Source organism: Empidonax traillii, unplaced genomic scaffold (assembly GCF_003031625.1).
Source record: "Empidonax traillii isolate 1590-97213 ecotype Southwest subspecies unplaced genomic scaffold, ASM303162v1 scaffold38:size1800464, whole genome shotgun sequence".
Lineage (NCBI taxonomy): Eukaryota > Metazoa > Chordata > Aves > Passeriformes > Tyrannidae > Empidonax > Empidonax traillii.
The window spans coordinates 1220599-1246297 of record NW_020955231.1 but is presented as its reverse complement, the minus strand read 5'-3'; the positions used below and the strand labels follow the sequence as shown (position 1 = coordinate 1246297).

At 40.9% G+C, this 25699-nt stretch overlaps 1 protein-coding gene across 5 annotated transcripts in view; it reads left to right on the top strand.

Moving 5' to 3' along the window:
* The window catches only part of WASHC2C (WASH complex subunit 2C), a 35443-nt gene extending 11337 nt beyond the window's left edge, over window positions 1–24106 (top strand). For 2 of the 5 annotated variants that reach the window (XM_027878120.1, XM_027878118.1), the window contains 18 exons: window positions 724–780; window positions 2422–2589; window positions 3185–3318; window positions 5181–5273; window positions 5801–5905; window positions 7202–7318; window positions 8758–8921; window positions 9358–9469; window positions 10193–10378; window positions 11564–11752; window positions 13522–13647; window positions 13853–13948; window positions 15056–15175; window positions 16759–16821; window positions 17516–17728; window positions 19504–20115; window positions 20763–20937; window positions 23623–24106. In XM_027878120.1, the coding sequence (XP_027733921.1) occupies window positions 724–780; window positions 2422–2589; window positions 3185–3318; window positions 5181–5273; window positions 5801–5905; window positions 7202–7318; window positions 8758–8921; window positions 9358–9469; window positions 10193–10378; window positions 11564–11752; window positions 13522–13647; window positions 13853–13948; window positions 15056–15175; window positions 16759–16821; window positions 17516–17728; window positions 19504–20115; window positions 20763–20937; window positions 23623–23759 (2867 nt within the window). In that variant the 3' untranslated portion in view covers window positions 23760–24106. The remainder of the gene's footprint in view (window positions 1–723; window positions 781–2421; window positions 2590–3184; window positions 3319–5180; window positions 5274–5800; window positions 5906–7201; window positions 7319–8757; window positions 8922–9357; window positions 9470–10192; window positions 10379–11563; window positions 11753–13521; window positions 13648–13852; window positions 13949–15055; window positions 15176–16758; window positions 16822–17515; window positions 17729–19503; window positions 20116–20762; window positions 20938–23622) is intronic. The other 3 variants (XM_027878119.1, XM_027878121.1, XM_027878122.1) reach the window with 3 other exon arrangements.
* The last annotated feature ends 1593 nt before the right edge of the window (window positions 24107–25699 follow it).

Below are 25699 nucleotides of genomic sequence, written 5' to 3'. Positions count from 1 at the left end.
TCTAGACTGTTTTGTTCCCAGACTAGAAAGTCTGGTGTAGCAATTGTTGCCAAGTCTCTTCTCCTCCCCAGTCTTATTACAGAACAGCTGTGTTTTCCTGGAATTTTAAATGTTTGTTCGCTATGGTCTGTTATACACACCTACTCTCCTGGAAAGGATGTTGGCAGAGCTCTCTGCATGCACTGCATTCCTGCTGCTGAAGAGAACTTTGCAGGATCCAGTTGTGGGTTTAAGGGGAGCAAAGATTTCTTCTTGCAGATTAATCCACATCTGAGTTTCCCACTGGGTGCACTCTGCACACACATTCTGTATTGCAGCAGCTTTTACTGAAGCAGTGTATTTGATGAATTTTCAGATATGGGTAGGAAGACTAAGCCATTTTGTTTTGAGTGTATTGTATTGAAGTGGACTGAAGTGGTTTTGAGTGTGTGAATGTGAACTGTTGTAAGTAATGCTGTATGTAAACATGTATCGTGTTTATCAGCTTGAGTGTAGTAGAGCTGTTTTGTGGAGTTTTAATGGAAGAAAAATAGTTAAATTGTTACGCGTATCTGCAAAAAAACAGAAGTTCAAGGAGAATATTTAAAGAGTTCTGAGCTGTTGAGGAAAAAAAAAAGGTAGCTCAGAAAACTTCTTGGATTCCTGTTTCTGTGGTAGCGTTCTGAAGGTTCTGACAGCATAAAACAAGTGCATCCATTTGTATTGTACTTCCTGTGATTTCAGCATCCACTACAAAGTCCTTAAAGAAACTTCCTGCAGGTGCAGTATCTCTGTTTCCAGGTATGATATATTCAGTAGCCAATTGCTTCATGCACAAAATGCTCCTTTCTTTAAAACCTGCTGTGGAAGTTTTAAAGCAGAAAACTCTCCAATTACAGCAGCACTGCATTGCTTTATCATATGCTTAATGACATATACAGGCGCTTCTGCCATGCTAAGCCTAAACTGCAGCATGCTCTGTGGATAATCAAGATTCTGTAGGAGCTCTGAAGGTAGGTCTCATTGATGGCAGATATTATCAGCTGTCAGCTTTCAGTGTTGTGCTCTGAACTTTTAAGGATGTGTGTCACTTCATCGGATATTATATAGCTGAAGTCTGCTGTGCATGCAGTCACAACTTCCATCTATACTCTGGGAAGGAAGTGCATTTTTATCTTTCATATTTGATCATATTCCCTTGGGTTAGCAGAAGAACAGTTTAAACATCAAGTTCCTTTATTTTTGTGGCACAGGCAAATAAGACCAGTCTTGTTTCTCTGATTTTGATTAGGAGGATCTACATACACCAAATCTATAACTTGGAGCTAAAAATAAAAAAGATTTGTACTAAGATCCCTGTTTCATATCAGAATCCAAGCTGATGAATGAAAAAAAACCTATGTCACCAGTCTTTTGGAATCAGTGACATTGATATCTGTTGGTGTGTAGAGTCTTCACCTGATTGAATTACCTTAATTTTAAATTTTGCCCTTCATTAGGAAAGGCTTATTTTAAGACTATGGCTTCAGTTAACTGAACATATTTCCAAGTGAACGGTTTGTTTAGGAGCTCAGGAATCTCTAATAATTAATCAAATTTCGTGGCTGTATTTCTGTCAATCCTATAGCACTTTCTAATTGTGTAATACACTTGTTTTTAATAATAAACAGCTGATGATTAAAATTAATGCAGTCTGCTGACTTTTAACCAAATAGCAGTTATTCTACTTTCTGCTTTCAGTTTTTAAGTATCTCCCCACCCCCTTTTGTTTTCAAGCATCTATGCATAAGAAGCAAAAAGACAGGCTGCCAGTTTTTGCCAAAAACACTAGAATTGTTTGCAGATAATCTGTCGATGTGCACATACCACTGAAGCCACACATTTCCACACAACATTTAGAAGAAACAGTTGCTCTGGCTAAGTCTGCTTAATCAGTGCCTTATCTGAAGTATGCAGAGACCAAACTGCCTTGTCCTGCAGTACTGTGAATGGACTCACGTGACAAGTGCTGCTCCTGGGAAGAACTCAGTCACTTGTCCTTACCTCTCCCTGGGCACCTTACTACTTTTATTGGGCCACAGTGGTGTGGTGTACTAGTTATTAGAGTAGGATTCTGGTTTGGGAATACCACAGGGGCAATAGTGTGGGACTGCTGGGCCTGCTAGCTTCAACACAGAACCTGGCTGCTGTTCCTAGGGAAGATGAGCAGATTTAAGAAAGAAGTGATTGCAGTGAGAGCGAGGGGCCATCTGTCTGTGACTTGGCTATATCAGGATGTGTCCAGCTAATGCTTTTTTGATGTGGCATTGTTGCAGGAGCACCTTAGAAGTTGCTGAGATGGAAACTCTGCCTGATGCCACTTACTGTGGCACAAGTTCATGTTTTTGGTAACTCTGGCAATGATCTCTGTGTGTGGTTTTTCTCCTCCCATCTGACCTGCAGGAGGAAGTGATGTGTTTAGTTCCAGTGTAGCTGGGGAAAAAGACAAGAAATCTGCAGCACACAGCACAGAGAAAACTCCTAAACAGCCTGGGAAAGTTGTTCTATTTGATGACGACGATGATGATGATGACTTCTTTGTGGAAGCAACTAAAAAGCATCCAGATCCAGGTACCTCTAAACATTTTCAGAAAGATTAAACATTGAAGGTCATCAAAATTCAAACTGATAGGAACCAATGAGTTATAAAATTCAACCCTGCATCACTGCTACTGCTGCTAGGGTTTTGGGGGGTTGTGTTTTTTGGTTGTTTTTTGTTGTTGTTGTTGTTATTTTATTTTATTTTAATTGGGATTTTTTTTCCTTGGAGTGGTATGGGACTGGTTTATTTGTACATGCTCTCCCCTTACTTTCCTTTCTAAGGAGGCTCTTTCTACTGCTAGGGCTGTATATCTAGGCTTCAATCAGGGAATTGGTAACAGCCTGTAGTCCCTGTGCCCAACATTCCCTATAGAGGCTCTAGGCCTGTGCCAAGCCAATAACAAAACACTGCCTTTAGAGGTGCCAGCTGACTTAAGTGCATGACAGCATCCTCTTGTCACTAGTGCTCTCAGGTAAGTGGTATTTGAGAGCTTGTCTCTTAAAGACTCTTGATGTTGGTCATCTTTAAAACATATGATATCTTTTGAGACTCTACTATCTTCTCTTGCTCAAGAGGGGCTGTTCTGTATTCATCATTCCCTGTTTGATTTGTCTCTTAATGTAGTCAAGTCAGCAGCTGACCTATTTGATGATGATGATGAAGGTGACTTATTCAAGGAAAAACATGCCATTCCTTCTGTGGTTGCTGGCACAACTAAAGAAACAGAAAGCCGTAGGGAAACAGTCGTGGAAAAAAAGGTAATGACATATAAATGGGTTGCATGGCTAAGGTTTCAGGAAAACATTAGTACTGCGGTTGAAGTAGCCTATCCATGAACAACACTGTGAAAGCGACATATTTGTGAAACTGGACTACGTTCGTAGGGTCTTCCATGACTTTGAGTGCTTCAGGTGTCCTTAAATGCCTTTTGCCTTTTAACCTTTGAGTTTATTTCAGGTTTTTATTTGTGTGGACAGTGATAGAAAGAATCTTAATGAGGCAGTATTGAAATTAGAGCAAAATGAGCAGCCTCTGGTAGTAAAAGGTGTCTATGAAGTTCCTGGCTGAAATGAAACCAACGTGAGTTGAGAACCTTTGGTGTCACAGTTCTGTGCTGCGGAGACTGTGTCTGCACTCACACCAACCACTGGTTACTTTACTGGTATCCCATTGCTTGTGTGTATTATGGGAGAGGAAGGTGGATGTCACAGTTCTGCCCAAGCATATACAAACCTTCGAGTGTTTAAAAAAACTGTTCTTCAGCAGAAAACTCTTTTAAGTTGTAGAAAGCTCTAAATGTGGTCTTGAGCACATACGTACAGAGTTATGAGAGCCTCCTATACCCACTCCACTTTCAGAACTTGTCTATAATTATTTTATACTTATTTGCTCTTCAGTGAATATTGAAACATGATGAGCTACCATGACTCTTCTCCCCTCTGGACTGAGAAGTGTTCAGTACTGGGGATGTCTAGTGCAAATTGCTGTAGTCCCTTTCTCATGTTACCTTATGAGAAGCACCTGGGCACCAGGGCAAAGCCAGCCTCCATTTCTGCTGCAGTGCAAAAGTGCATGGTCAATGAAGCAGGAGCTGTGGTCATCCAGTCATATTGCTCTGATCTCAGAGCACTTGGCTTTTCTGGAGGAGAGGATGAAAACGGATTCAGCAGCACCCTCTCCTGTCCTGTCAGGAAGTGAGGGCTGTTTTATACTCCAAGCTTTATGACAGTAGTGCTTGGGTCTGGGATCATTCTAAGTTTAATGGCAATATAGCTGGTGGCAGGCTGGGGCTGTGCTGTGGTAATGCAGGAAATGATGGCTGGCAGAAACTGCCTTCTTCATTTATAAAACACAGCTTGTTAAAAGAAATATTTTTGTTTAGCTCACAAGGTCTGGTATGAGTTGCTGCTTACATTCTTCTGCTGAGAAGGATGGTGTGGGAAGGGAGGCCTGTGGTAAAACCTACAAGTCACTTGTGCGTAGTTCTGGCTGTGTGTGAAGAACTTGCTTGGCACGTGAGTTTTGGACTTCACCTGTGGGTGACAAGCTTGTGTTCTGTCCCTTCAACTGCTGGGATTTTGCCAGCAGCATACCTCTGAGAAGTGGTTTGTTGTGGTTTAGGAATGATACTCCCCAGTTTAGTGTTTCCACTGAAGCCATGCTGCCACCCATTCCCTCCCTCCCCCTCCCCTGTGGTAGACTGGAGAGGAGAATTGGAGACACAAAAGGTAAAGCTCACGAGTTGACATAAGAATAATTTACTGGAAACAGCACTGATATAAGAAAGCAAACAGTAACAGCAGCAGTACTAATGAAGGAGGGTACAAGAAACAATGGGAAGGAGAGTACAAGAAACAAGATTCACAGGGAAACCCCCTGACAATAGGCAGAATCCGACCACTCCCTCTGCTACTGCACCAGTGTAGCAGAGAGCCCTTTTCCTGTTCCTGGAAAATGAGGTGAGAAGGTATAGAATAACCTCCAGGTCCTAGCCATACTCCCTCCTGACTACTGCAAAAAATTAACCCTGTCCTGGCCCAACAAGGACAGGGTCATATGATATGCCTGCCCTTACTGAATCTAAGTGGGTGCTGATGCAGTGTTTTTATTTGTCCTAAAGAGTCAACCGTCTTCAGGTGAGGACTTCAAGCCTTTATCTGAAACACCTCCAAGAAAACAGAGGAACCTTTTCTCTGATGAGGAGGATTCTGAAGTAAGTATCTCTAAGAAATCCCTTCAGAAATCCTTGGGATCTGAGTCACCCTGACTTCAGTCCACTCATATCTGGGGACTCTATGCATCTTGTAGGATTGGGAAGTCTGACATCCATACATCTATACCCGGCCATTCTGAAAGCTTCTTGCTCCAAAGATTGAAATCTCTGGAATTGTTTTCTCTGTCTTCAGGGATTTAAACTTGTTTGGTACACACAGGCATAAATTGAAAGCTTGAAGAGAGGAGGGAGCAGCAAATCAAGAGCAAGAATCATGAAAGACTGTTTCATATGAAAGTATGTTTCATTTTGTGTCTTTGGCTTTCAGCTAGCAATCAGTCTGCAAAGCTGAGGGAAATAAATCCCTGTGCAGGTGCAGGTGATCGGTACATCAGAGTAAGACAATCTTTCTCTACTTCACAGGCCCACTAAATATCTTTTTTATAAGGAAAAACATGAATGTCCCCTTTTGAGTTCTTTAACTTCTAGCATTGCTTTGCGAAATGACATTTCTTTGGTTTGCACAGGACTTGTTTTCATCAAGTAAAACTGTGAAGTCCAAAGCAACATCTCTCTCCACCAGCAAATCCATGACAAAAGCTCCACTTTCCTTGTTTGATGATGATGAAGAGGTAAGTACACTTCCTTATACTGCCTGTGTGTGGGAACTCACCTGCATAGCCTGTTGCAAATGCAACAGGAAATACTCAGAAGTTTACAACACTGGGCTTGCAAATGGAGCACTAAATCAATCTTGCATTGCGTAGCAGTTCTAAGCATGCAGGCAACATTGCAGAGAGAGCGGTAGCAGGGACTCTTGCAAGTTCTTGGTGTCTTTTTAGTGTTTTGAAGTCCGTGCATATTATGCATACTATCCCTCTGATTGATAAGACTAGAGAACAGTAAACAGTAGAACAGATCTTCAAGAAGCTGTTTTATCCTGGCCTGTGGTACATGTTACATGGATGACTTCTTGCTTCTCTTGAGTCATGGCTGTTCAATTCCTTTTTTCTCACACTTCATTGTGTAAGAATTGTGACCACTAGTATGGAAACTGAGATCAGAGAACAGTTTGTGCAAGAAACTTAAAAAAATTGCATTACTTTCTTATCTCTTTTCCCTCCCATATGCCCTCCAAAGAGATTTCAACTCTGGGCCTGCAGCCTTCATAGCTTAATTTGACCCATAGTACTAACCTGAGGCAAATAGGAAGCACACTCAGAGCTGTAAGCCAGGGGACTTCATCAAACTCAGGATTCAAGTTTCCTGCCCAGGGCTGCTTCCAGTTCACCTTTCTGAAAAGGGCTGTTCAAAAGCAAGTCAGGATAGTGAGACATTTTGCACTGTGATAAGGTCTCTGGTATCTGCCATGAAGGTTGTGTTTTGGAACTCAAGTTCGAGTGGAGAAAAGCATAAATGAATGTTAGGTGGTGGCATCATCATATGCTTTTGTCTATTCTGATGCCTACATGACAGTCTGCATGAGTGTCTTCAGGTTGAGAGCCATGAATCTTGCCCAGTAGTAGTTTTTCAGCTTGCCTGTTGCCTGCCACCTCAGAACAGGATTCATTCTCCATTTCATTATATAGGTTAGAAACTGTGCCCCATCGTGTTAGCTGCTGTGCAACAGAATTGCTGAATGGTGGTTTTTGGCTGCTGGTCATGCCTTGTGGTAGAGAATCTGTGGGCCAGAACCAGGATATGTGCTTACAAGCTTCTGATCTATCAAATGCTGCATAACATTCCTTGTTCCAGAATATTGTGTTATACTTAAAATTGCCTTCAAAAACAGCTCATAAAACACCTGTATCCTATTTGTGTGAAAAGTGGATGGCAACAGTCTTGCATGCTGATGACTTCCAGTGAGCTTTTCATTGTAGCTTTGGCTTTTGATTTGTTCAAAATATTTTATTTTATTTTATTTTAAGGATCTCTTTGGTGTGGGACCTGTGAAGAAGCACCAGGAGAAGCCTCCAGAAGAGAAAGCAAAACAGTCAGGGCCCCTCAAGAAGACCTCCAGTTTATTGTTCAGCAGCGATGAGGAGGTACTGAGGAGTAAGACTTGTTGAAAAGGCTTACTGGGCTTTATGCTGAGCAAAGCATAAAACTTCTGAGATGGGAGCCACAATCCCACTCTGTGTCCACATGCCATGCTTACCCCAGTCCTGTGGTTGGTTGCAGCTGAGGAAGCTGTCTGATTCTTGACCCAAGTTATTGCAGGATATAGGTAATAGAAGTCATGTAGAAGAGAAAATAAGTATTGTCAATGTAATTTATAGAAAGTTTGATAGCAAATGGAGACTGTTGCCAACAAATCTGACTTAAAAACATTAAAAGGGAAAAATAACTTTACTGTTACTGCTTTAATTTCTGTAAGGAAGGTTTAGCTGTTCTTCATAGATATATGTTGAGGTTTTGTTTGTTTTAGGAGTGGGGTTTTTTTGTAACTAATTATGTTTGTTGGGTGTTTTATTTGTTTGGGTTTTGATAGTTTTTGTGTGTTTGGCTGGGTTTTTTTGGTTTTTTTTTTAAATCTAGGGATGGGAAAATGAAACATAAATAACAAGGCTTCCCAGAGAGCAGTCCTCTTCTAGGGGTGGATTAGGTATTGTCCTTCATCTTAAATGAAAGCCAGAGACACTAACTAAATTAAAAACTTGTCTGGAAAGTCTCTGAATTAGCTCATATGAATAGACTCCAGACTCTTCTTAGCCCTCCCACCTCTCTAAATTACTCTGCACAGACTTTAATTTTTATTACTTGTCCTGTAATTGCTTTTTTAGTGGACAGTAGTAATATCTTTAGATGCATTTTTATCTTAATGTAGAATAAACCAAGTTCATGCTTTAACATGCCTGTAGTCACTTTCAGAAAGGGGACAAACAGAGATGGAGAATTTTGGAAAACCACTTGAAATGCTGGGAATAAAACACAAAATTCTTTAGTGTGTAGACTTGATTAAATGCTAGCTGTGGGAGAGGTTGAGTGGAAGTACTGTGAAGAAAGTAAGAAGTGCAGCATTAAGCACTCTAGTAATGAGGTGTCTTGGGGATGTGGGTTTTTTTTGTTTGTTTGTTTGTTTGGGTTTTTTTCTTTCTTTTTTTTTCTTTTTTTGGTTTTGTTTGGTTTCGTTTTTTTTCCTATACATCAAATAAGGCTGATTATTTAAATGGCTCTGATCAGGTTCTACTGAGTGAGCTTACTCTTGTGACTGCAGTTGACACTGACCTCAGTTGTCAAGAGCAGCTGTAATAAAGTGTGTGTGCCCTGTTTTGCTGGACTAATACTGTGAGTGACCAAAAGGTGACCAGGCCCTCTGCAAAGCCTGAGCAATGTCAGATTGCAGTGGCTAACATAAATGCAGGAAAGTAAACTAGTAGCAAGATGAAAGGACTGCCAAAATGATGAAGTGTTCATTATGGAGAAGATGGGAAAGTGGCTTTGACCAAGAGAAAGAAAAACTTGGGTGTTCTTTCTTTTTAAGGAACACTGGAATGTCTCCAAGCCAGTTAAACTTCCTTCTGAAGATGACAGAAAAGAAGACCCTGCAAAACTAGCTAGTACTGTCAGTCAAGCTAAAGATGTGAAGAAGACAAGCCTTTTTGAGGAAGATGATGATGAGGATTTATTTGCAATCACTAAAGAGAGGTGACTGTCCTGGGAGGGGAGTGGGGAGGCATCTTTTCAGAACAGCCCAGCAGCCCCCTCAAAACCCAGGCCTATTGCAAGTGTTGCCCCTTGCTACTGCTGCTGAGGAGGAAGTAAAGGTGTGTGAGCAGGAACAGGCAGGGCTGGGCTGGGCTCTGGAGTGGATCATTCTCTTTGCCACCACTGAATTTGGGTCTCCATTTCTATGCCTGTAATAAAAAATCCTCTTGACCTCTTTTTATCTCTACTTCTGCAGAAAGCTGTGCGGACAAGAGAGAGGGTGATAGAATTGTTAAAACAGTGAGGAAGCTGAGTGCTGTATCTGGGACCACTTGCTGCAAATGATGGTCCTGTGTGATGCTCTTAAACAGATTCAGTGTACAGCCTCTGAAATTTTTGCCCTGAATCTTCCACTTTCTCCTCTCCCTCACTGCAGCCAAAGAAAGCCACAGAAGGTATCATTGTTATTTGAAGATGATGCTGTTAATGGAGAATCATTCTTCAGCTCCCAGTCAACACTACTTCCTTCAGCTGCTAAGGCTGCAGTGGTAACTCCTCATTTTTTAAAATTAACATGGAACACTTAGTCTTTTTATAGTCTACCTTCTTTGTTAGGTACTGAATATAAGTCTAACTAATTTTAGACAGTGGTAGCTCTAGCAATTTGGGAATGGGAAGGGGGAAGACTCTCCTCTGACATGTAAGTTCTTATTACCAATTTTCTTGGCCACTAACCCTAAATTTTTTTGGTTTATACTAAAAGCCCTTCATGAGGATGTTTTGAAAAATCTAAACAAGAAAATACTGCTAAAAGGAACAAATAGCTTACTGCTGACTCTGAAGCCAGAGCTTCTCCCTTTGTGTTACCCTACCAAGCTGATTCAGATGTGTAAACAGACTTCTTACCGGCCCTCCCTTGTGTGGGGCTCATGTCATCCTCTGTCTTAGGAGCTTAGCCTATGGTATATTGCCTGTCTGCTTTTGCTTTGGAATTGAGAGTAGGAGATGCAAAGGTTTAATACAGCTGTATCTGTAAGGGGGGTTCCTGTATGTGTGCTTCCTGGCACGCTTCAACCAGATTCAAAAACCTGTAATACTGGAAACCAAGTCACAAACCAGAATGTCTCATGGGATGAAAATGGAAGTCAAGCATGTTGCCGCTGTCCTAGACCTGTGCAGAAGACAAACCTGAGACTCTGCTATCCCACTGCAGCATATGTCCTTTATATACCCACCAATTTTGTGTCACCAACGTTCTCTTAATTTTGCAGGAGAAAGTAAAGCCAGCGCAAGCATCGTCTACCTTTGATGAAGAAGAAAAGGAGGAAAAGGAAGATCTGCCAGATAAAGCAGCCAAGTCTAACCAGACAGAAGATAAACTGTGGGGCTTAGAAGAGCCTGGAGCAGCTCCTGTGCCTAGAGGAACAGATGTTGCAGGGCAGCAAACAAAGGAAAAAGTGAGGGATTTTCTTACATTAACCTGAAATTTGGTAAAGATTCAGTTAAAAAAACCCCATAATCTAACAGTGCTGCCCTGGGACAAATATTTTTCTGGATTGCCTCTTCTATTGCTAAGGAGAGAGTAACTCTCTGTCTCCATTTAGCAAAATCTTTTTTTTTTTTTCAAACAGCAAATTGATTAAATGCCATTTAATGGTTGTTTTCTAACTGATGTCTGTGAGAGGTTTGGGTTTTTTTGGGGGGAAGGGGATGGGCAGAATCTGTTTCGTTTTTCTTCAGAGTGGGTTGGGAAATCTTTACTCACATGAACAGAGCTTTCCTTTAAAAGAGGAAAAGCCTAATTGTAGGCTTTTCTTCAAGCTCAGTAACTTTGTTTCAACATAATGTCTGATGAGTTAGGAAGTGGTGTTATCCTGGTTGCTGTGGCTTTCAGCATTGGGAATTTCTGCTGAAATTCTGCAGAAGCTTCAGCAGAACTGATCTTGAGCTTGGACTAACTTGAGTGATTGTTGGGGAATCATCAGCTGATGAGTTTCCATAGCAGTTATCATGCTTTGCACTTTGCTGAGCACATTCAGGGTTCAAGTAGGGCTGTTCACTCTAAAGAATCCCAGGTGGTATGAACTAGGTAACTTGGAGATAATGACAAAGCTGTTTATTGCAGCCTTGTGGTGCACATGCAGTCTGACATACAGATGAGGAGTAAACCTTAGCAGGAGTTGAATACAAGCATTGCCTGCTTGGTAATGAATTGCAGAACTCTGACCACTGCTGGTATTTAACCAAGAATGCTTAGTGGGTTTTTTGGACAAACCTGAAATAATATATAATGGCCAGTCTTCGCGAACGAAGAACCGGGGAAGGTCTTTACACCTTCCAGCCTGCGCATTGGATTTTTTAGGTGACACACAGTGTGCGCGGAACTGAGCCCACCCTTTAATCCTGAGGTTCATCTGCTGGGGCCAAGCACGCTTGGACGGTGGCAGCGAGGTCCTCAGGACATAGATGGATTGCCTTACAGGGCTAGCGAGCTCCATCTGCCCGGGGAGTGTCCTAACCGGGAATCGAACCCAGGCCTCAGTGGTGACAGCGCCGCGTTCTTAACCACTAGACCACCAGGGGCTCCCACAAACCTGAAATAAATAACTGGCTAATGTGTTAATTTTTTTTTTTTTTTTTTGGTGGAGCCTTTTGCAGCAATATCCTCAGAGCCAGCTGGCAATTCAGATCTGTTTGCAACATCCCCACCAGCTCTGGAGAAAGATGTCAAGAGCCAAGCTAAAAAAGTATTAAGCTTGTTTGAGGAGGAGGAAGAAGAGAGGCTGGACGATGAAGATGGTATAAAAAATGCACAGAAAGAAATTGGTGTGGTGAGTCTAGGGAAGTTCTTGAACACTAGGAAATAGTATTTCTACCTCTACTACTCCAGGCAAGGTGTTTTGGGTTTTTTTTAACTCTTGCTTCTCTTCATGCCATGGAAGCTAATGTTTCTCAGTTTCTAGGCTTCCAGATTCTCGGGTGAGAAATTATGTCTGCTATTCCTCATGATCCTGAATGCCTTTGTGAATTTTCCTGTCCCACTAATTCAAAAGCCTTTTGCTGCATGCTAGTGCGATACAGATGTTTTGGTGCAGCTACTTGATGTCTGCTTTACAGGGCTGACTCCTCAGTTGCTCCTCAAGGTCAGAGGTATTAGGAAGTAGAAGGATGTAGAGTTTTAAGCCTTGTGGTTTATCCCTTTATTTTCTTTATATTGTTGCAATTTGCTTACTGCATATATGCCTGCAGACTTAGCTTCAGTAAGAATTATCTTAATCCTGTATTTACTTCTGTTTTTCAACCATGTGTATTTACTTTTTTAAAAAGCCTCCAGCTGCCCTATTCTTACTGTCTGGCTTTCCTGATATAGTATAAACCACCAAGAGGTGGACTTTGAATTTTTAGTAGCAATATCCTTAAATCCCTGGCAATGTTCTTGTTTCTACATAATGCGACGTAACAAAATTTTACCTGTAAATTTGAAGTTGTGTCAAAAAATACATACTGCATACTACAGTGTACCACAAGGTTTTGTCACCTTAGTGTAACCGTGTAGAGTAAGTTGTCAACCCTAGAGGCTACGCACACTTTATTCAGAAGTCCTTGAAGCTGAATTAAATAGATGGCTCTTGGAGAAAAATCCCTGTTTAAATCAGCTTGTGAGAATCAGGCTTTATTCTTCTGACAACTGCTCCTGCTGCCTGGATTTTGTGTCTAGTGTCATGCTAGTGGACATTGAGTCATGCTCTTAAGAGGCACCCTTTCATTTGAGTTGTTCCTGAAGAGAGGATGAGTGGTGAAACACAGACATTGGCCCCTACTGAGACACTGAGTGGGGCCTTTGCCTGAAAGTCAAACCTGAAAGTCATACAGTGCACCAAGATCATAGGAGGGCATTGTTTTTTGTGTTCAGATTGCTGATAGTGGTTGCTTTTTCAAGTAGTGGAGGCCTTACAAGGTGAAATGTATAATTTCAACGTTCCCCCCCCACCAGCAAATTTGAAGGTAGAAGTTTTTGCCAAAGGTAGACAGTATGTTCTGTTCTTCATTGTGAGGGTGTGTTTGCTTTCACAAGAGGAGAACAGGGAGTCTAGCAACAATAATAGCTTTATAGGCCTTCAACTTTAAAAAAAAAACCAAACCAGCTTTTTTTATTCTTTGAATAGGTAGCTTAAGAAGATAATTAAAGAGGTGCTCTTCCTCTCAGTTCTATGTCCTGCACCCTTAGCTGAAATAAGGCATAAAAGTCTTAGTGGAATATAAACCTTATTGTACAGTCATGATAACATACTGAAAACCTTTTTTTTTCTTTTTTCTTTTGAAGGAAGCTTTACTGATAAATAAAGCTGGATCTTAAATCAGCAGACAGAGATACATTGTGGCTAATGCCTTATCATTAAATCAACCTGTAAATGCAAATATTTCCATTGTAAGTTTTGCAAATTTGGTCAAAATAAAACAAAACTGGCAGTTGTAGTTTTATTTTTGTCACCAGGGTCATAGTATGGCCTCAGGTGAGTTGTACCCTGTCTTGTCACTAGGAAAATAACCTCCTTAAAGGGGGACTCTCTCACTGTGGACCTTTCTCCTCTCCTTTCAGGCGTCTGAGACTGCTCAACCCAAAAGCACTGGGGTCTTTCAAGATGAAGAGCTCCTCTTCAGTCACAAACTTCAGAAGGACAATGATCCGGACGTCGATCTCTTTGCCAGCCCCAAGAAGTCAGTGGTGAGTTCATAGTCCTCCTCTGAACCTCCTATTTAAAAACAGTCTTTCAAGTTCACAGCCTACTGGTTTTTCTTGTTTGAACACAACATAGAAGTCACTGATTTCCAGGGAGGACCAAATACTAATATCAGTTCAGGCATCATGGGCTGAAGGAGATGTGCTCTGGATCTGTGACACATCTTTTCTTTATTCTTTCTTTCTTTAGTCTGCAAACCGTTTCCTGAAGCCATCATCTGGAGGAGGCCTTTTTGGGGATGATGATGAGGACGATCTCTTCAGTACTGCTAAAACAAACCTTCTGGTATCTGTTCTTCTACTGTAAATGGCTTATATAAAAGGCATTGTAAAGAAGTGTATGGAAGAGATTTTCTCCTTATGTATTTCCACAAGAAATTAGGTGACTTCTCAAATCTTTTTGAGAGAATAGAAATGGTCATTTTGACCCTGAAGACATAGGGAACAAACAGAAGCATTAGGTCCCCCAAAGTTGGGATGAGAGATTTGGATTCTATTTCTTTTTGTGTACCACTAGGACTGGCTTATGTGTAAGAGAACACACCTGAGCAGAAATCAGAGTAGTAGAGCTTGTATTGTTTAATTGTTTAACTTGCTAATATTGCTTCCCTGTACTTCATGCATGACTGATGAGCCTTGCTCTATGAGTTATGAAATTCAAGTTTCTGCAGGTTGGTTTGATCTAAGGTAGTGATGTGGTATTAAAATCCTCATGACTGTTGGAGTGTTTTTAGAGATGAGCAGCTGCAATAATGAACTAGACTGAGCTACAGGTGGTCTGAGGTCAAATTCCTACCATGTATTTTAAACTGCTACTCTAAATGTATTTGGCTTAATTAAATTGAAGCCAACTTTTACTTTAGTCTGTTTTCATGTCTATAACTGGAAGTTAGGCTAGGAAACTGGCAATAATTCCTGGAAACAGTTTGTTTGAGGACTGTGGAATGGATGGTCTTAAGTAATTAGCTCTTGGGAGCTATACATGGAGCCTATTTGCTTGAAAACATAAAAATAGCACTGTTCCTTAGCTAGCTTTGTGATTTTATTTTCTCTGCTGTCTAGTGTATGAGGCAATATGCATGCACTTGAACGTTTATTATGCATGCACTTGAACGTTTATTGGTGCTCTCATTGCTAATCAGTAGCATAGACACCAAACATTGAGGTAGGCTAAAGGAATGGAGGAGTGGAAGGCCCTTGCATTGCAAAGCCAAAAGACAATTCCTGCTGTGCACTGCAGAATCAAAAGGTGTGGCTAGTTTTCTGTTCAGTTAAAAACAAGATTTTAAAAAGTTTTGCTTCGGTTGTTCTTGTGGGGTTTTGGGCTTTTTTGGGTTCTGTACACCATGCTTTTTACCCCATTCATGTTGACTTGTGATCTTAATGCTTTCAGAAAGTAGCTGAGAAGAAAACTCTTCAGACCAATGTTGGCCCTTCCTTAGAGAGCAGTAACCTTCTAGAAAATGCTTTAAGTGCCAAGCAAGATGAAGCTGTGAAGGCAGCAACTACAGAGGCAAGTACTTAAATCTTCCATGCCTTGAACAGCATGCAAATAAAAAGGAGATATGTCCTCCAATTTTAAATAAATGTCTTGGAGAGATGAAAACTAATGCCTGGATTCACTGGCTGCAAAGCACCAAGGCATGGCCAAACTCGTCTTTGCTTATCAGCAGGTGCACTGCTACTATCAAGAAGCTTAAATGCTATTGATGCAGTGCCCACACATATATGAAAGTACAAGGCAGTGAAGAGCTACACCTTAGGTCCAGTTGGATTGAAAATGGGTTGTTATTTCGTCTTCTCTGAAGTGCCAGTGTTTGTTGGGGTGAATGTGATTTTTAAAGGTTGTCTTTTTCAGAAAGGAGATCAGCATTTGCATGCAGCAAAATCTGTGGCTGTTGAGAATCTTACCTTGGAGACTTCAGAATGAGCAAACAAGACTCCTACTACTGTCCTTAATCTTGCAGAGTCAGGGGTCTCTGGGAGAGGTAGTCTGGATCTGAGTTTTGTCCTGTGCCTCACCAGAACTACTTGTTGGATTTTCACGTGTAGGAGATTTAGCTTTTGATTGTAGGGAGTGGGTATTGTTTTTTCTCCCCTGGGCTGGTGACCACAGAGCAAGTCTGTAGGGTTACTAATTAGCTTGTCTTCTGTTATGGTAAAGTGTTCCTTGGAGGGTAGAACCAGGCTTGTCTTCCTGTTTCGTGTAGCTACTGACAGCTTGGTATAGGAATGGTCTCAGTCTGTCTGAGGTTCAGCTGAACACCACATGCATTTAAGTGGAGAATAATCTCCTCAGACACCAGGATTCCTCTACCATGCTATCAAGACCATCAAACCAGTGGCCTAACCCTTGCAAACCCTCAGTTACTTCAACATGGCAGAAGGAGCTGTGACTGCCCAGTCACACTGACAGCAATACAGCCTAGCTCACAGAACCATGTAGACTACAAACCTGTGGAGAGCAAGTCCTGGGAAGAGCACTTTAGCTGGTTTGATTCTTAAAATTGAGTCTTAAAATTGACTGAAGTCTTCAGACCAAACAGCTGCTCTTCTCTTTTAGTCAAGTCTTTTGGCACTGCTAGGCTGCTTTCTGTAGAGGAATGCTCACATCTCTGAATCTGTGTGGTACAATTTTGAAGCCCTCTTGGCTTTCATGTGGGCTTCATTGAAGTCTGTGGCCTGATTGTAGCCAGTCATAAAGAGAAAGGTTAGTTAGATCATAATCTGGCAATATGGCTTTAGAGGATTTTTAGGGGACAGAATAAGCAAGGAGAGAGGGTAGCTGTCACGGTTTGATTTTGAGTGGTATTGGCTGTAACCTGGAGAAGATGGAAGTTGTTGAGTTACTATGGCGAAGTATAATATTGGGTAAAAGGAGGGTGGAATGAAATGTGATAATGAAGATAGGTCCATGGCATGCAGGAAACCGAAAACTGAGTGACTAGCTCTAGTGCTAGAATGTGTTGATAACAAAGTATCTTCAAAAGAAATTGGTAAGCAATTAGCTACTTTCTGTAGATGCATTAAAATGCAAACTATGGTCTGGTTGATAACAACTTGTCCACTTGTTTAATCCAATGTAATTTTGTGCAGAAATCTACAGGTCCTGTTCCCATTAAAACCAAAGAGCCCTCATCTCGGATTGGAAAGCTACAAGTAATTAACTTTACTGGCATTTTAACTTTCAAAAAAAAAATCTTCCTTGCCTCACTGATGGCTTTCCCTAAAAACAGAATCTTATTGCTTCCTTACCTTACTCTTGCAATATTATTATTTTTTTCAGATGGCATATATTTGATTACTTTTTCTGTATTGCATGTTTAATATTATTTCCCCCTCCTGTTTCAGTCCTGACTCTGAGAAGCACTATTTACTCTGTTTGGGGGGAAGAGGGTGGGTTCCTCTTTGACCTGCTGTTCTTCTCAGCACTAATAAGTATGTTTAGAAACTCATAAGGATATTTTCAGAGACCCCTAGGGGTAGCTTTGGTTATGTCCCTCTTCTGACATGAAATGACTAATATCTATATCACACTATCACTCAAAGTCACAACCATTGTGTCCTCAGACAGAATATTGAGCTGCATAGGTGTTTGGTCTGACATAATGTGACCGTGCTGTTCCTGAAGCTGTTATACAGAATAGTAGTCTTGACCACTCTACAGATTCAGTGAGACAGAGAATGTGGGAGGCAGAGTTCATAGGTCTGAGAAAAGCCAGGCACTTTTGAAGTACAACTTGAATGCCCAGATGCTCTAGTTCTTTCTGCTTCTCTGGAGCTGTGCTTGCTCTGGAGCAGTAGTAATGTGATGTCTTTTTGTGTCTATGTTTTTGTTTTCTTTGTTTTGTAGGCTAATTTAGCTATTAATCCTGCAGCCTTACTACCTGGTGCAATGCCTAAAGTCTCCAATGTAAAGTCCCCCTTACCAGTGCTGGACACTCCGTTACATGAGCCCAAGGATGCACAGAGCAGTGAAGCCTTGTCTGCGTCAGGAAACAAGGAAGAACCAGGTGTAAGCTTTGATCAGCCTATGCAAGCGGATACCTTGCACAGCGCCAATAAGGTAACCTTGGTACTTAGGAGGACAGAAGAGGGGATTAAAAATACAGTCTTGCCTCATGCAGGAATGCAAGTTCTGCTAAGGTGTGGTTTATCTGAACCTAAATGGAAGTGTGAAAATCTAATCCCCTCTCATTTCGGTGGGTAAGTGAAGGAAAGTGAAGGAAAGTGAAGCCTACTCATACTTATCTCTGGGAGGGACTTGTTATGCAAAAGCCTGATTCTGCGCCTTTTCAAGTACATGTATATGTAAAGCACAGTGCTTCAACCCTGTAGGTTGAAGGTGTCTTAGCATAACATTTTATCCTACCCCAGGAGGCACCAACCTAAAAAAACATAAAAAAGGCATCTTGGTAGGCTAACTATAAAATATGTTACAGACAACTGTTTTGACAAGCTATCAAGAACACATCACTGCTGTATGTTGACCTTTACCTCATCTGTGGATAAAAATGTCATACTGTCCTGAACTGTCACTCTCAATTTTTTTTTCAAAGAAAACCTTTATTTTCATACAAAGCCAAAAGAAGTGTTACAGCTTTTGACATGGCAAATCTCTACCTCCTGACTCACTTGTTTTTTGCTCATACTTTTTACTTTAGGGACTGCAAAAGGCATATTCTAATGAAAGATTTAGTGGTTCTGTAAAAAAGTACGTGTGAACCATGTAGCTAAGATTTCATCTGGATGCTTGTGATTTTATAAGTCTCTTGGGCTTCCTAGCAGCAGCAATTTGAGTAAGATAACTTAGAATCTTAACTTTCATTCTTTCTTTCTTTCTTTCCTTAATGGTGATGAGGTTGTTTATTACTAGATGAGCACAGAGATGACTTGGGAAGATGCAGCAGCTGTCACCACAGGAGCTGACATGACCCCTTACCTATGAGTTTGAAGCTCGTACATCAGCCTAATGCATTACCATAGTTGTTTCCACTAGCAGCATGTCCCGCACAACAGACAAAGCTCTCTATTGTGATACTTTTAAATAGATGGGCTTGCAACAGAATAGAGTGCCTGTAGCTGCATATGATCAACCTTGAATGTTCATTTTAGTGTAGTGATGATGTATGTTTTTTTACAGAAGTAAAAGCATCTTGTGGTTCAGGTTACTTTTTTTTTTTTTTTTTTTTTTTTTTTTTTTTTTTTTTTTTTTTTTTTTTTGGCACATCATGGCTTCTCCAAGCTTTCAGGTTTGAGTTTAAGCTGCAAATATATGCAACCAAATGCACTTTCTTCCAAAGGATGGAATGAAGCAACCTACCCAGCATTCTGGCTGTCCTCCTAGAGAAGTGCATGGAGCAATCGATTAAAGGGATTAAAGGGAAGAGGAGGTTGTCCTGATCCGTTTTCTACCCGTGTAAATACTTCTGTCCATGTGGGATATGGTTGAGGCTATAATGGAAACTTGCAAGGCAGCTTCCTTAAAAGCAGCAATTAACTGCAATAGGCCATGCAGAAAATGAAATTGCATGGAAAACATAATTAGTCATGGCTTTGACAGACTAACTGCACTGTAAAAGCCCCTGGATTAGCAAGCTGTCAAAGTGCACTGCCCCTAAGACCAAGGGGCTAGAATGGCTTGTTGTATTGTGACTTTCCACTTGCTAGTGCTGTTGCTTTTGTTCACCAGTTCCACCTGCTGTGGAATGACTATGGGCAGCAAATCCAAAGTCCTGGGTTATTTTTCTGAACTTTGCTCCAAACTATTCCAATCTTGAATGTCCTGTGGGGCTTTTTCATTTTGTATAATCCTGCTCTGCATTTACTCCTTTCTTGCAGACCAGGATCAGGGTTACGGGAAAACGAAGACCTCCTAGCAGAATGGCCCGCCGTCTGGCTGCCCAAGAGTCTGAAGGGAGTGAGGAGGTGGACAGTACTAAAGAATCACAATTCTCTCTGCCAAAACAGATGTCAGCAGTAGTGAACATAAAGGAGCCTCTTGCTACTGAAGCAGAGTCCAAGGAAAATGGCTTTCTCTCTGGCTTGTCACTACCAGCTCACAGCAGTGTTTTGTCTGCTGGGACAAACAAACTCCTTCCTCCAGAATCCACAGAAAATGGTGATGATCTGTTTGAATCAGAAGACCTTTTTGCTAGCAGGTCAACGTCCAGACCAGCTGCACAATCAAAATTAAAGGAGGGAATGCCAGACAGTGCGGCTAACAAACCCATCAAGGGCAGGGAGAAAAAGCCTGATCTGTCTGTTCTGGGTGATCAGGACAGCAATGATCTTTTCCAGCCTGTACAGCCAAAATCTTCAACAAAAAGCAGTCCTATACCTTTTTTGGAGGAAGAAGAAGACTCTCTCTTCACTTACCAGAAAACTGGAAAAAAAGAGTTGAAATCTGCTGTACACCAAGCAGTTGACCCTGCTGCCCAAGATATCTTTGAGGTAAAGATTGAACCTGCCACGTTGGCTTTTTTGACCCCCAGGGCCATATGCAGACCCATCTACTTAAACAGATGTTTAATGGAGGCTGACGAGTAGGATGGGGTGTGCAGGATAGGTAGTGAAGTAAACTGTCAATCCTGCTCTGCTGCTAGGCAATGGAAACCCTTTCTTTGGTTGTTCATCTCCTTATTAGCAGCAGTGGATTAAAAAGTGGAGCCTTAACATGGAGCAGACTTATTACTGAATGCTCTATGACAACATACCTTTTTCAGAGGAATGAAATATTTCATTCTTATCTGTCTATTCAATGCACAGCAGCTCAAATAACACTTTAAAAAAGGAATAAAGTTGGTGGGCTAGGTAGCTGACACAGGCCTTGGTGTGCAGGACTTCACCTGTGAGCAATCCACCACTAAGGCACTTCTGCCAAGTGCCCCAAGGGACTCAAACTTATCATGTTTGAGAGTCACAGAATCAGTTAGGTTGTCAAAGACCTCTAGGATCATCAAGCCCAACTTTTGACTGACAAGCCCAAGAAGCCCAAGGCTGTCAGTCGTCTAAACATCTCAGCTGCTGTGTACAGAAAATTTGACTGTTCTTTTGAAGTGTATTGTGGGTTGTTGAAGTCTCTCTGTGTTTTCTCCAAGGATGATATATTTGCTACTGAGGCAATTAAACCGATGAACAAAGTGAAAGAAAAAATGCCAGAGACTAATTTGTTTGATGATAACATTGATATTTTTGCGGATCTTACCATAAAACCAAAAGAAAAGAAGACTAAGAAGAAGGTGGAACAAAAATCCATATTTGACGATGACATGGGTAAGTGTGTTTAAGTAAATGTCTTCCTACTAATCTTGTAATGTTGTCCTGAATTGCACTTATCTAAGATATATTAGAACCCTCTGCTTTCTTTTAACTTTTCAACTGCTCTGAAATCTCCAGTCACCTTTGGATTTTAACCTTGGGTGAGAAATTCCTAGATTTGTAGAACTAGCATGACATTTAAATAGTTTAGAAGAGTGTACAAAATTGTTCTGAAAGGATAATTTAATTTCTGTAGGGATTTTCTTACATGTAGGAATTAGAAAATTACACTTGTCTGGAGTAAAAGGCTAATTTCACGTTGCTATGGCTCTGAGACACATTCTGTGTTTCAGTTTGCGCAGCTTTTTGTATTGTACTGTCAGATGAGTCACTGATATGAACAGTGAACAAATATGAACAAATTATTCCCATCTCACCTTCACTATTGTGTTAACTACCCTAGAGCCTGTAAGCTTTTGTTTACATCCATGTTCCCAGGTCAATTCACAGATACTACATCTGAGAGCAAAAGTTTCCATGTATCATTTGTTGAAAAAAACAGCAAGTAGTAATGTGGAAGGATGACAAGCATACTCCTTTTATCTCCATCAGTGGGGATTCTGAAAGTAATTTGATCCTCAGCTGTGTTTGTTCTCAGACTTTTCATGTTTATAGCTGTTCTTTGGGATTGCATGTATTTCTTTACTAAGACAAAACATTCGCTTCTCTAGCTTTGGTTCTTGTCATGTCTTCATTCTTTCTCACTTATTCAAATTGAATCTGACTTATTGCTGTTTTACTTGGACTGATGCTAAGCATTCCAACCTGATGGAATGACCTGGTAAATCTGTAAATGTGTTACAAAACTTGCCAGAGAATGAACATCTTGAGATTTCAAAACCTTCTCAATTAATATAAAATGTGAGACTTAAAGGTTTGCTAGGAAGATATTGAAATATATATTGGATTATTAAGGAAATCTTAGTTTAATCATTTACATTTTTCATGTAGCCTGTGCAAATGAAACAGTACATAGGTGCAGTTTGGGGATTGAGTCTGCAGGCTGTTTTCCTTCGTCCTACCACAGCTTCCCGTCCCTATTTACTACATTTGTGTTAGGCTTGTCATAGCAATATTAGAAAAAGTATCTCAGCTCCTTATCCCAGCCTCCTCACTGACCTTATGGCTGATGTCACAGATATCTTAATGTCACCCCTGCCAGCCTGCAAATTGGTGACTGAGCTTTCTTGTGTGTTAACTAATACTGTTTTCCATGGCCAAACTTTTCTATTCCTTAAGCCTTATTATAATATGGGAGTGATACCTCTACTGGTTATGGTACTCACTGTTCTTCCCCTCTGCTGTAAAGCTAATCCATGTGATAGCTTCTTGCTCTGGAGTGGTGCCAGCAGGGGATTACTTTGTTTTACTGCCTTTCTAAACTGCTCTTGTTCTGAAATGTGGTCCTGGATTATTCCTGAGTAATCCCTATGATCAGCACAGTAGCAGACACGTGCTGAAGTGGAAGAAGTAGCAAGAAGAGACAGGGAAACACATTGTGATAGAACATTTTGTGCTTGGCCTTCTGCTCAAGGTTAAAGAAGATTGAAATACTAGTTTTTATACTCTGGACTAATAAATGGCTATTAACCTCTACACAGCACCCATGTTTTTAATAGAGTTATGTGCTACTTACACTGGCCTTGCGAATAACTAGTCATCCTCATTTCTCAGTCTTGTGATTTTTTTGGTTTTATAATCCAACTGCATAATCTGAGTATCCTAAATTTCTTAGTTTACAGTAGGAGATACACTGGTTTTTTTATGCTCAAGAAACCTCACAGCAATACCTCAGCATGTGTATGGCAGCAGCTTCATCTCTTTCCATGAGCAGTCCTAAACACCAGCAGCACTAGCCACAGCAAGAACTGAAGGACTGGGAGCTCTACTGCTGACACAAGCTATTCATGTTAGAGGGTTTAGTTTCTACATGTTATCCTTCAGGAGAGAACTCTGTCTTACTGGCAGTGTGATATTTTTTCACTCTGTGTTCCTAGTTATTCACATCAGAAGTGTTTGGATTGAGGAAGGTGGCGGGAGATCTTGATTCAAGACTGTAGACAGGCTTTTTGAATATTCATCAGGATGATGGTTGTAGCTGTCATCTTAGCAGTGCTCTGTTCTCAAGGGATTTATGTTGTGTTCTTATCTTTCTGTAGATTAAAAGCTCATGGTTAGTGGATGCCAACACTAGTTGCTAGCAACTACCATATTTTCCTCTTCTGATTTTCTTTGGCGACAACCTCACAGCTCATGGATCTCAAAGGTTCTTCAGACTCTTAATGTTCTGGATAAGAGGGATGTTGTCTGGCACTTGCACCATGGAATTTATTGTGGAGCTTTAATTTATCAGTACTTTTCAAATGCTTATGAGAGCTTGAACATGTTATAAAATATAAGTAGTATATTTTACCCTGTCTACTGAGAAGAAAAAAATTCTTAATTTGACTTAGAGCTAACAGCTCCCACGTATGTCCTTACAAATGCATCCAGAATGGCAAGTAGCAGGAAAGCATTTGTTTATCACAGAATGTCCTTGGCGCAGTCACTGCTGTGTGCTGGAGTCTCTTATGTACAACATTTACTTCTGTTTAGCAGTCACATTCCATTAAAATCCATCTTTTTTTTTCCCCCCTTTAGATGATATCTTCTCTACCAGCCAAGTCAAGATACCCACCCCCAAAACCAGACCTTCCCAAACAGCCTCAGAAGCAAAATCTGAAAGCAAGATCCTGAGCACATTTGATGACCCGTTGAATGCCTTTGGAGGCCAGTAGCCAAGGGGAATGTGTTGCAGAGGTGGCCTTCCTTATGCCCTGTCCAGTACTAATACTCTAGATTCTCTTAATTCAGTAGAGCTGAAATGAGATGGATGTGGATATTTAAATGAGATTACCATTTTAAATGGTTAGTATTCTCCTGTGCTAGTCTAATTCTGCTAAATTATATATTTTTTAAAGAATACAGTAACCTCATGCTATTATGTTTTCATCGTGCCCAGATAAATATAGCCTGTGCAATACCTGCAATGAAGTAATCTATTATATAAAGGATAGTTTGTTTTATTGAACAGATTTATAGATAAAATAATGCATAAATAGTAAATGTAGTCTGTTAAACCTGATCTGTCTGCCTGTCCTATTTTCCTCTTTACCCCTTGCTTAGAGTGCCTGCGTCATGACTTAAAAACAACCAAAATCAATACCATGCATTGTCTGGGTCAGCTGCCAACCTGCTGTCAGGTATAGCTTCTCATATGGAATCAAGCAGTTTACAAATCTCAGTGCAGGACCTGATAGCAGCTAAAGATGAGGTATTTCATATTGGCAGCCAATGTGATCTATAAAAATAACAATAGTTAACACTTCTCTGCCAGGAAGCTCGTGTTACAGATGAGCACCATGTGGTCCACGAGAACAACAGAAACCTAACATTGTCTTCTGTTCAAGTTGTAAGCCACTAAATGAGATATTTCACCTGCATGGATTTGCCAGAGTTAGCCCTCTGTACTTCATGCAGAGACTCTTTTGCACGTTAAGGCTTGCTGTCTCCTTTCCCTTCTCATCCATAACACGTTGTAGGCTGTTTACAGGAGGTGCTGTTCTGTGGAATCCCTTTAACTGGTGTATTTGGCTTAACCTTGCTTCCTGTATTTTCTAGCTTCCCCTTCTGGAACAGATACCATTAACCATACCCAGTGGTTGATACTTGCTCTCTTGCATGCATACAAGGAGAGCAAATGTATAGATGCAGATGGATAAATGTTTCTTTTAATTTTACCAGTGACTGCCTGCAATTCTGACTAGATGCATCTGCTTTTATGATAGTGATGAACTACTTTATCTCCAACTCTTAAGACTGTTCTGCTCTGTGTGAATTTAAAGCATGTGCTCAGAGGACTTCTTTAAGAGCAATTCCTACTTTCATTGGAGCCCTATTTCTGAGACACCTGCTTCAATCTTTTGATTCCCCAGTTGAATTTACTTTATCAGGCACAGTAAGTACTACAGCTGAAGCATCTAGCACCAGTGAGGGTAAAGCAGAAGGAACGGCTGGAAGGGATAAAGGAGAAACATGATGTATTAGTTTGCGCCATACGTGGGCCTGACAATGATTCACGTTAAGTGGGGGGTAAGTTGGGAGTAGCAGCTTGGAAAAGAATGTGGGAGCTATTTGCAAATGGATGTCTACAGTGAAAGTGCTTGCACTTTATTTATAGGCATTACATCTGCTGCATATGCCTCATAAATGATTTGGACTGCTTCTTTACTACTTTCTTCTGTGCTTAGAAGGGCTTCAAAGACATACTGGAGGCAAGAGGAAAAAGAGGGTGAATTTTTTTTTTTCCTGCATCCTCCTTTCCTCTTGGTCCTTCACATTAATAACTTCTATAGCACTGCAAGGATGGCTGTTCACAAGCCAAGAACCCTGAGGGCCAAAAGCTCTTGAAATAGGAGAAAAATAAAGCTCCTGCCTTACAATGTTTCTTAAATGTGAAAGTTCAGCAGAGAAAAGCTCTTGATATAAACTTGCACTATGATGAAGATCAGAACCTTTCTTCCCCTCCAGTCTTCCTAAACTGGCACAGGGAGAGTCTCCACGCCTTTCCTTTTGTCTCCTCACATATTGAAATGTGTGGTCTTCAGTTATAACAAACTGTGGAGCCTGGTCTAGGCACTTTGCTTCTGGGAGGGTTTGGTCTGAGTGGTTTTTAACT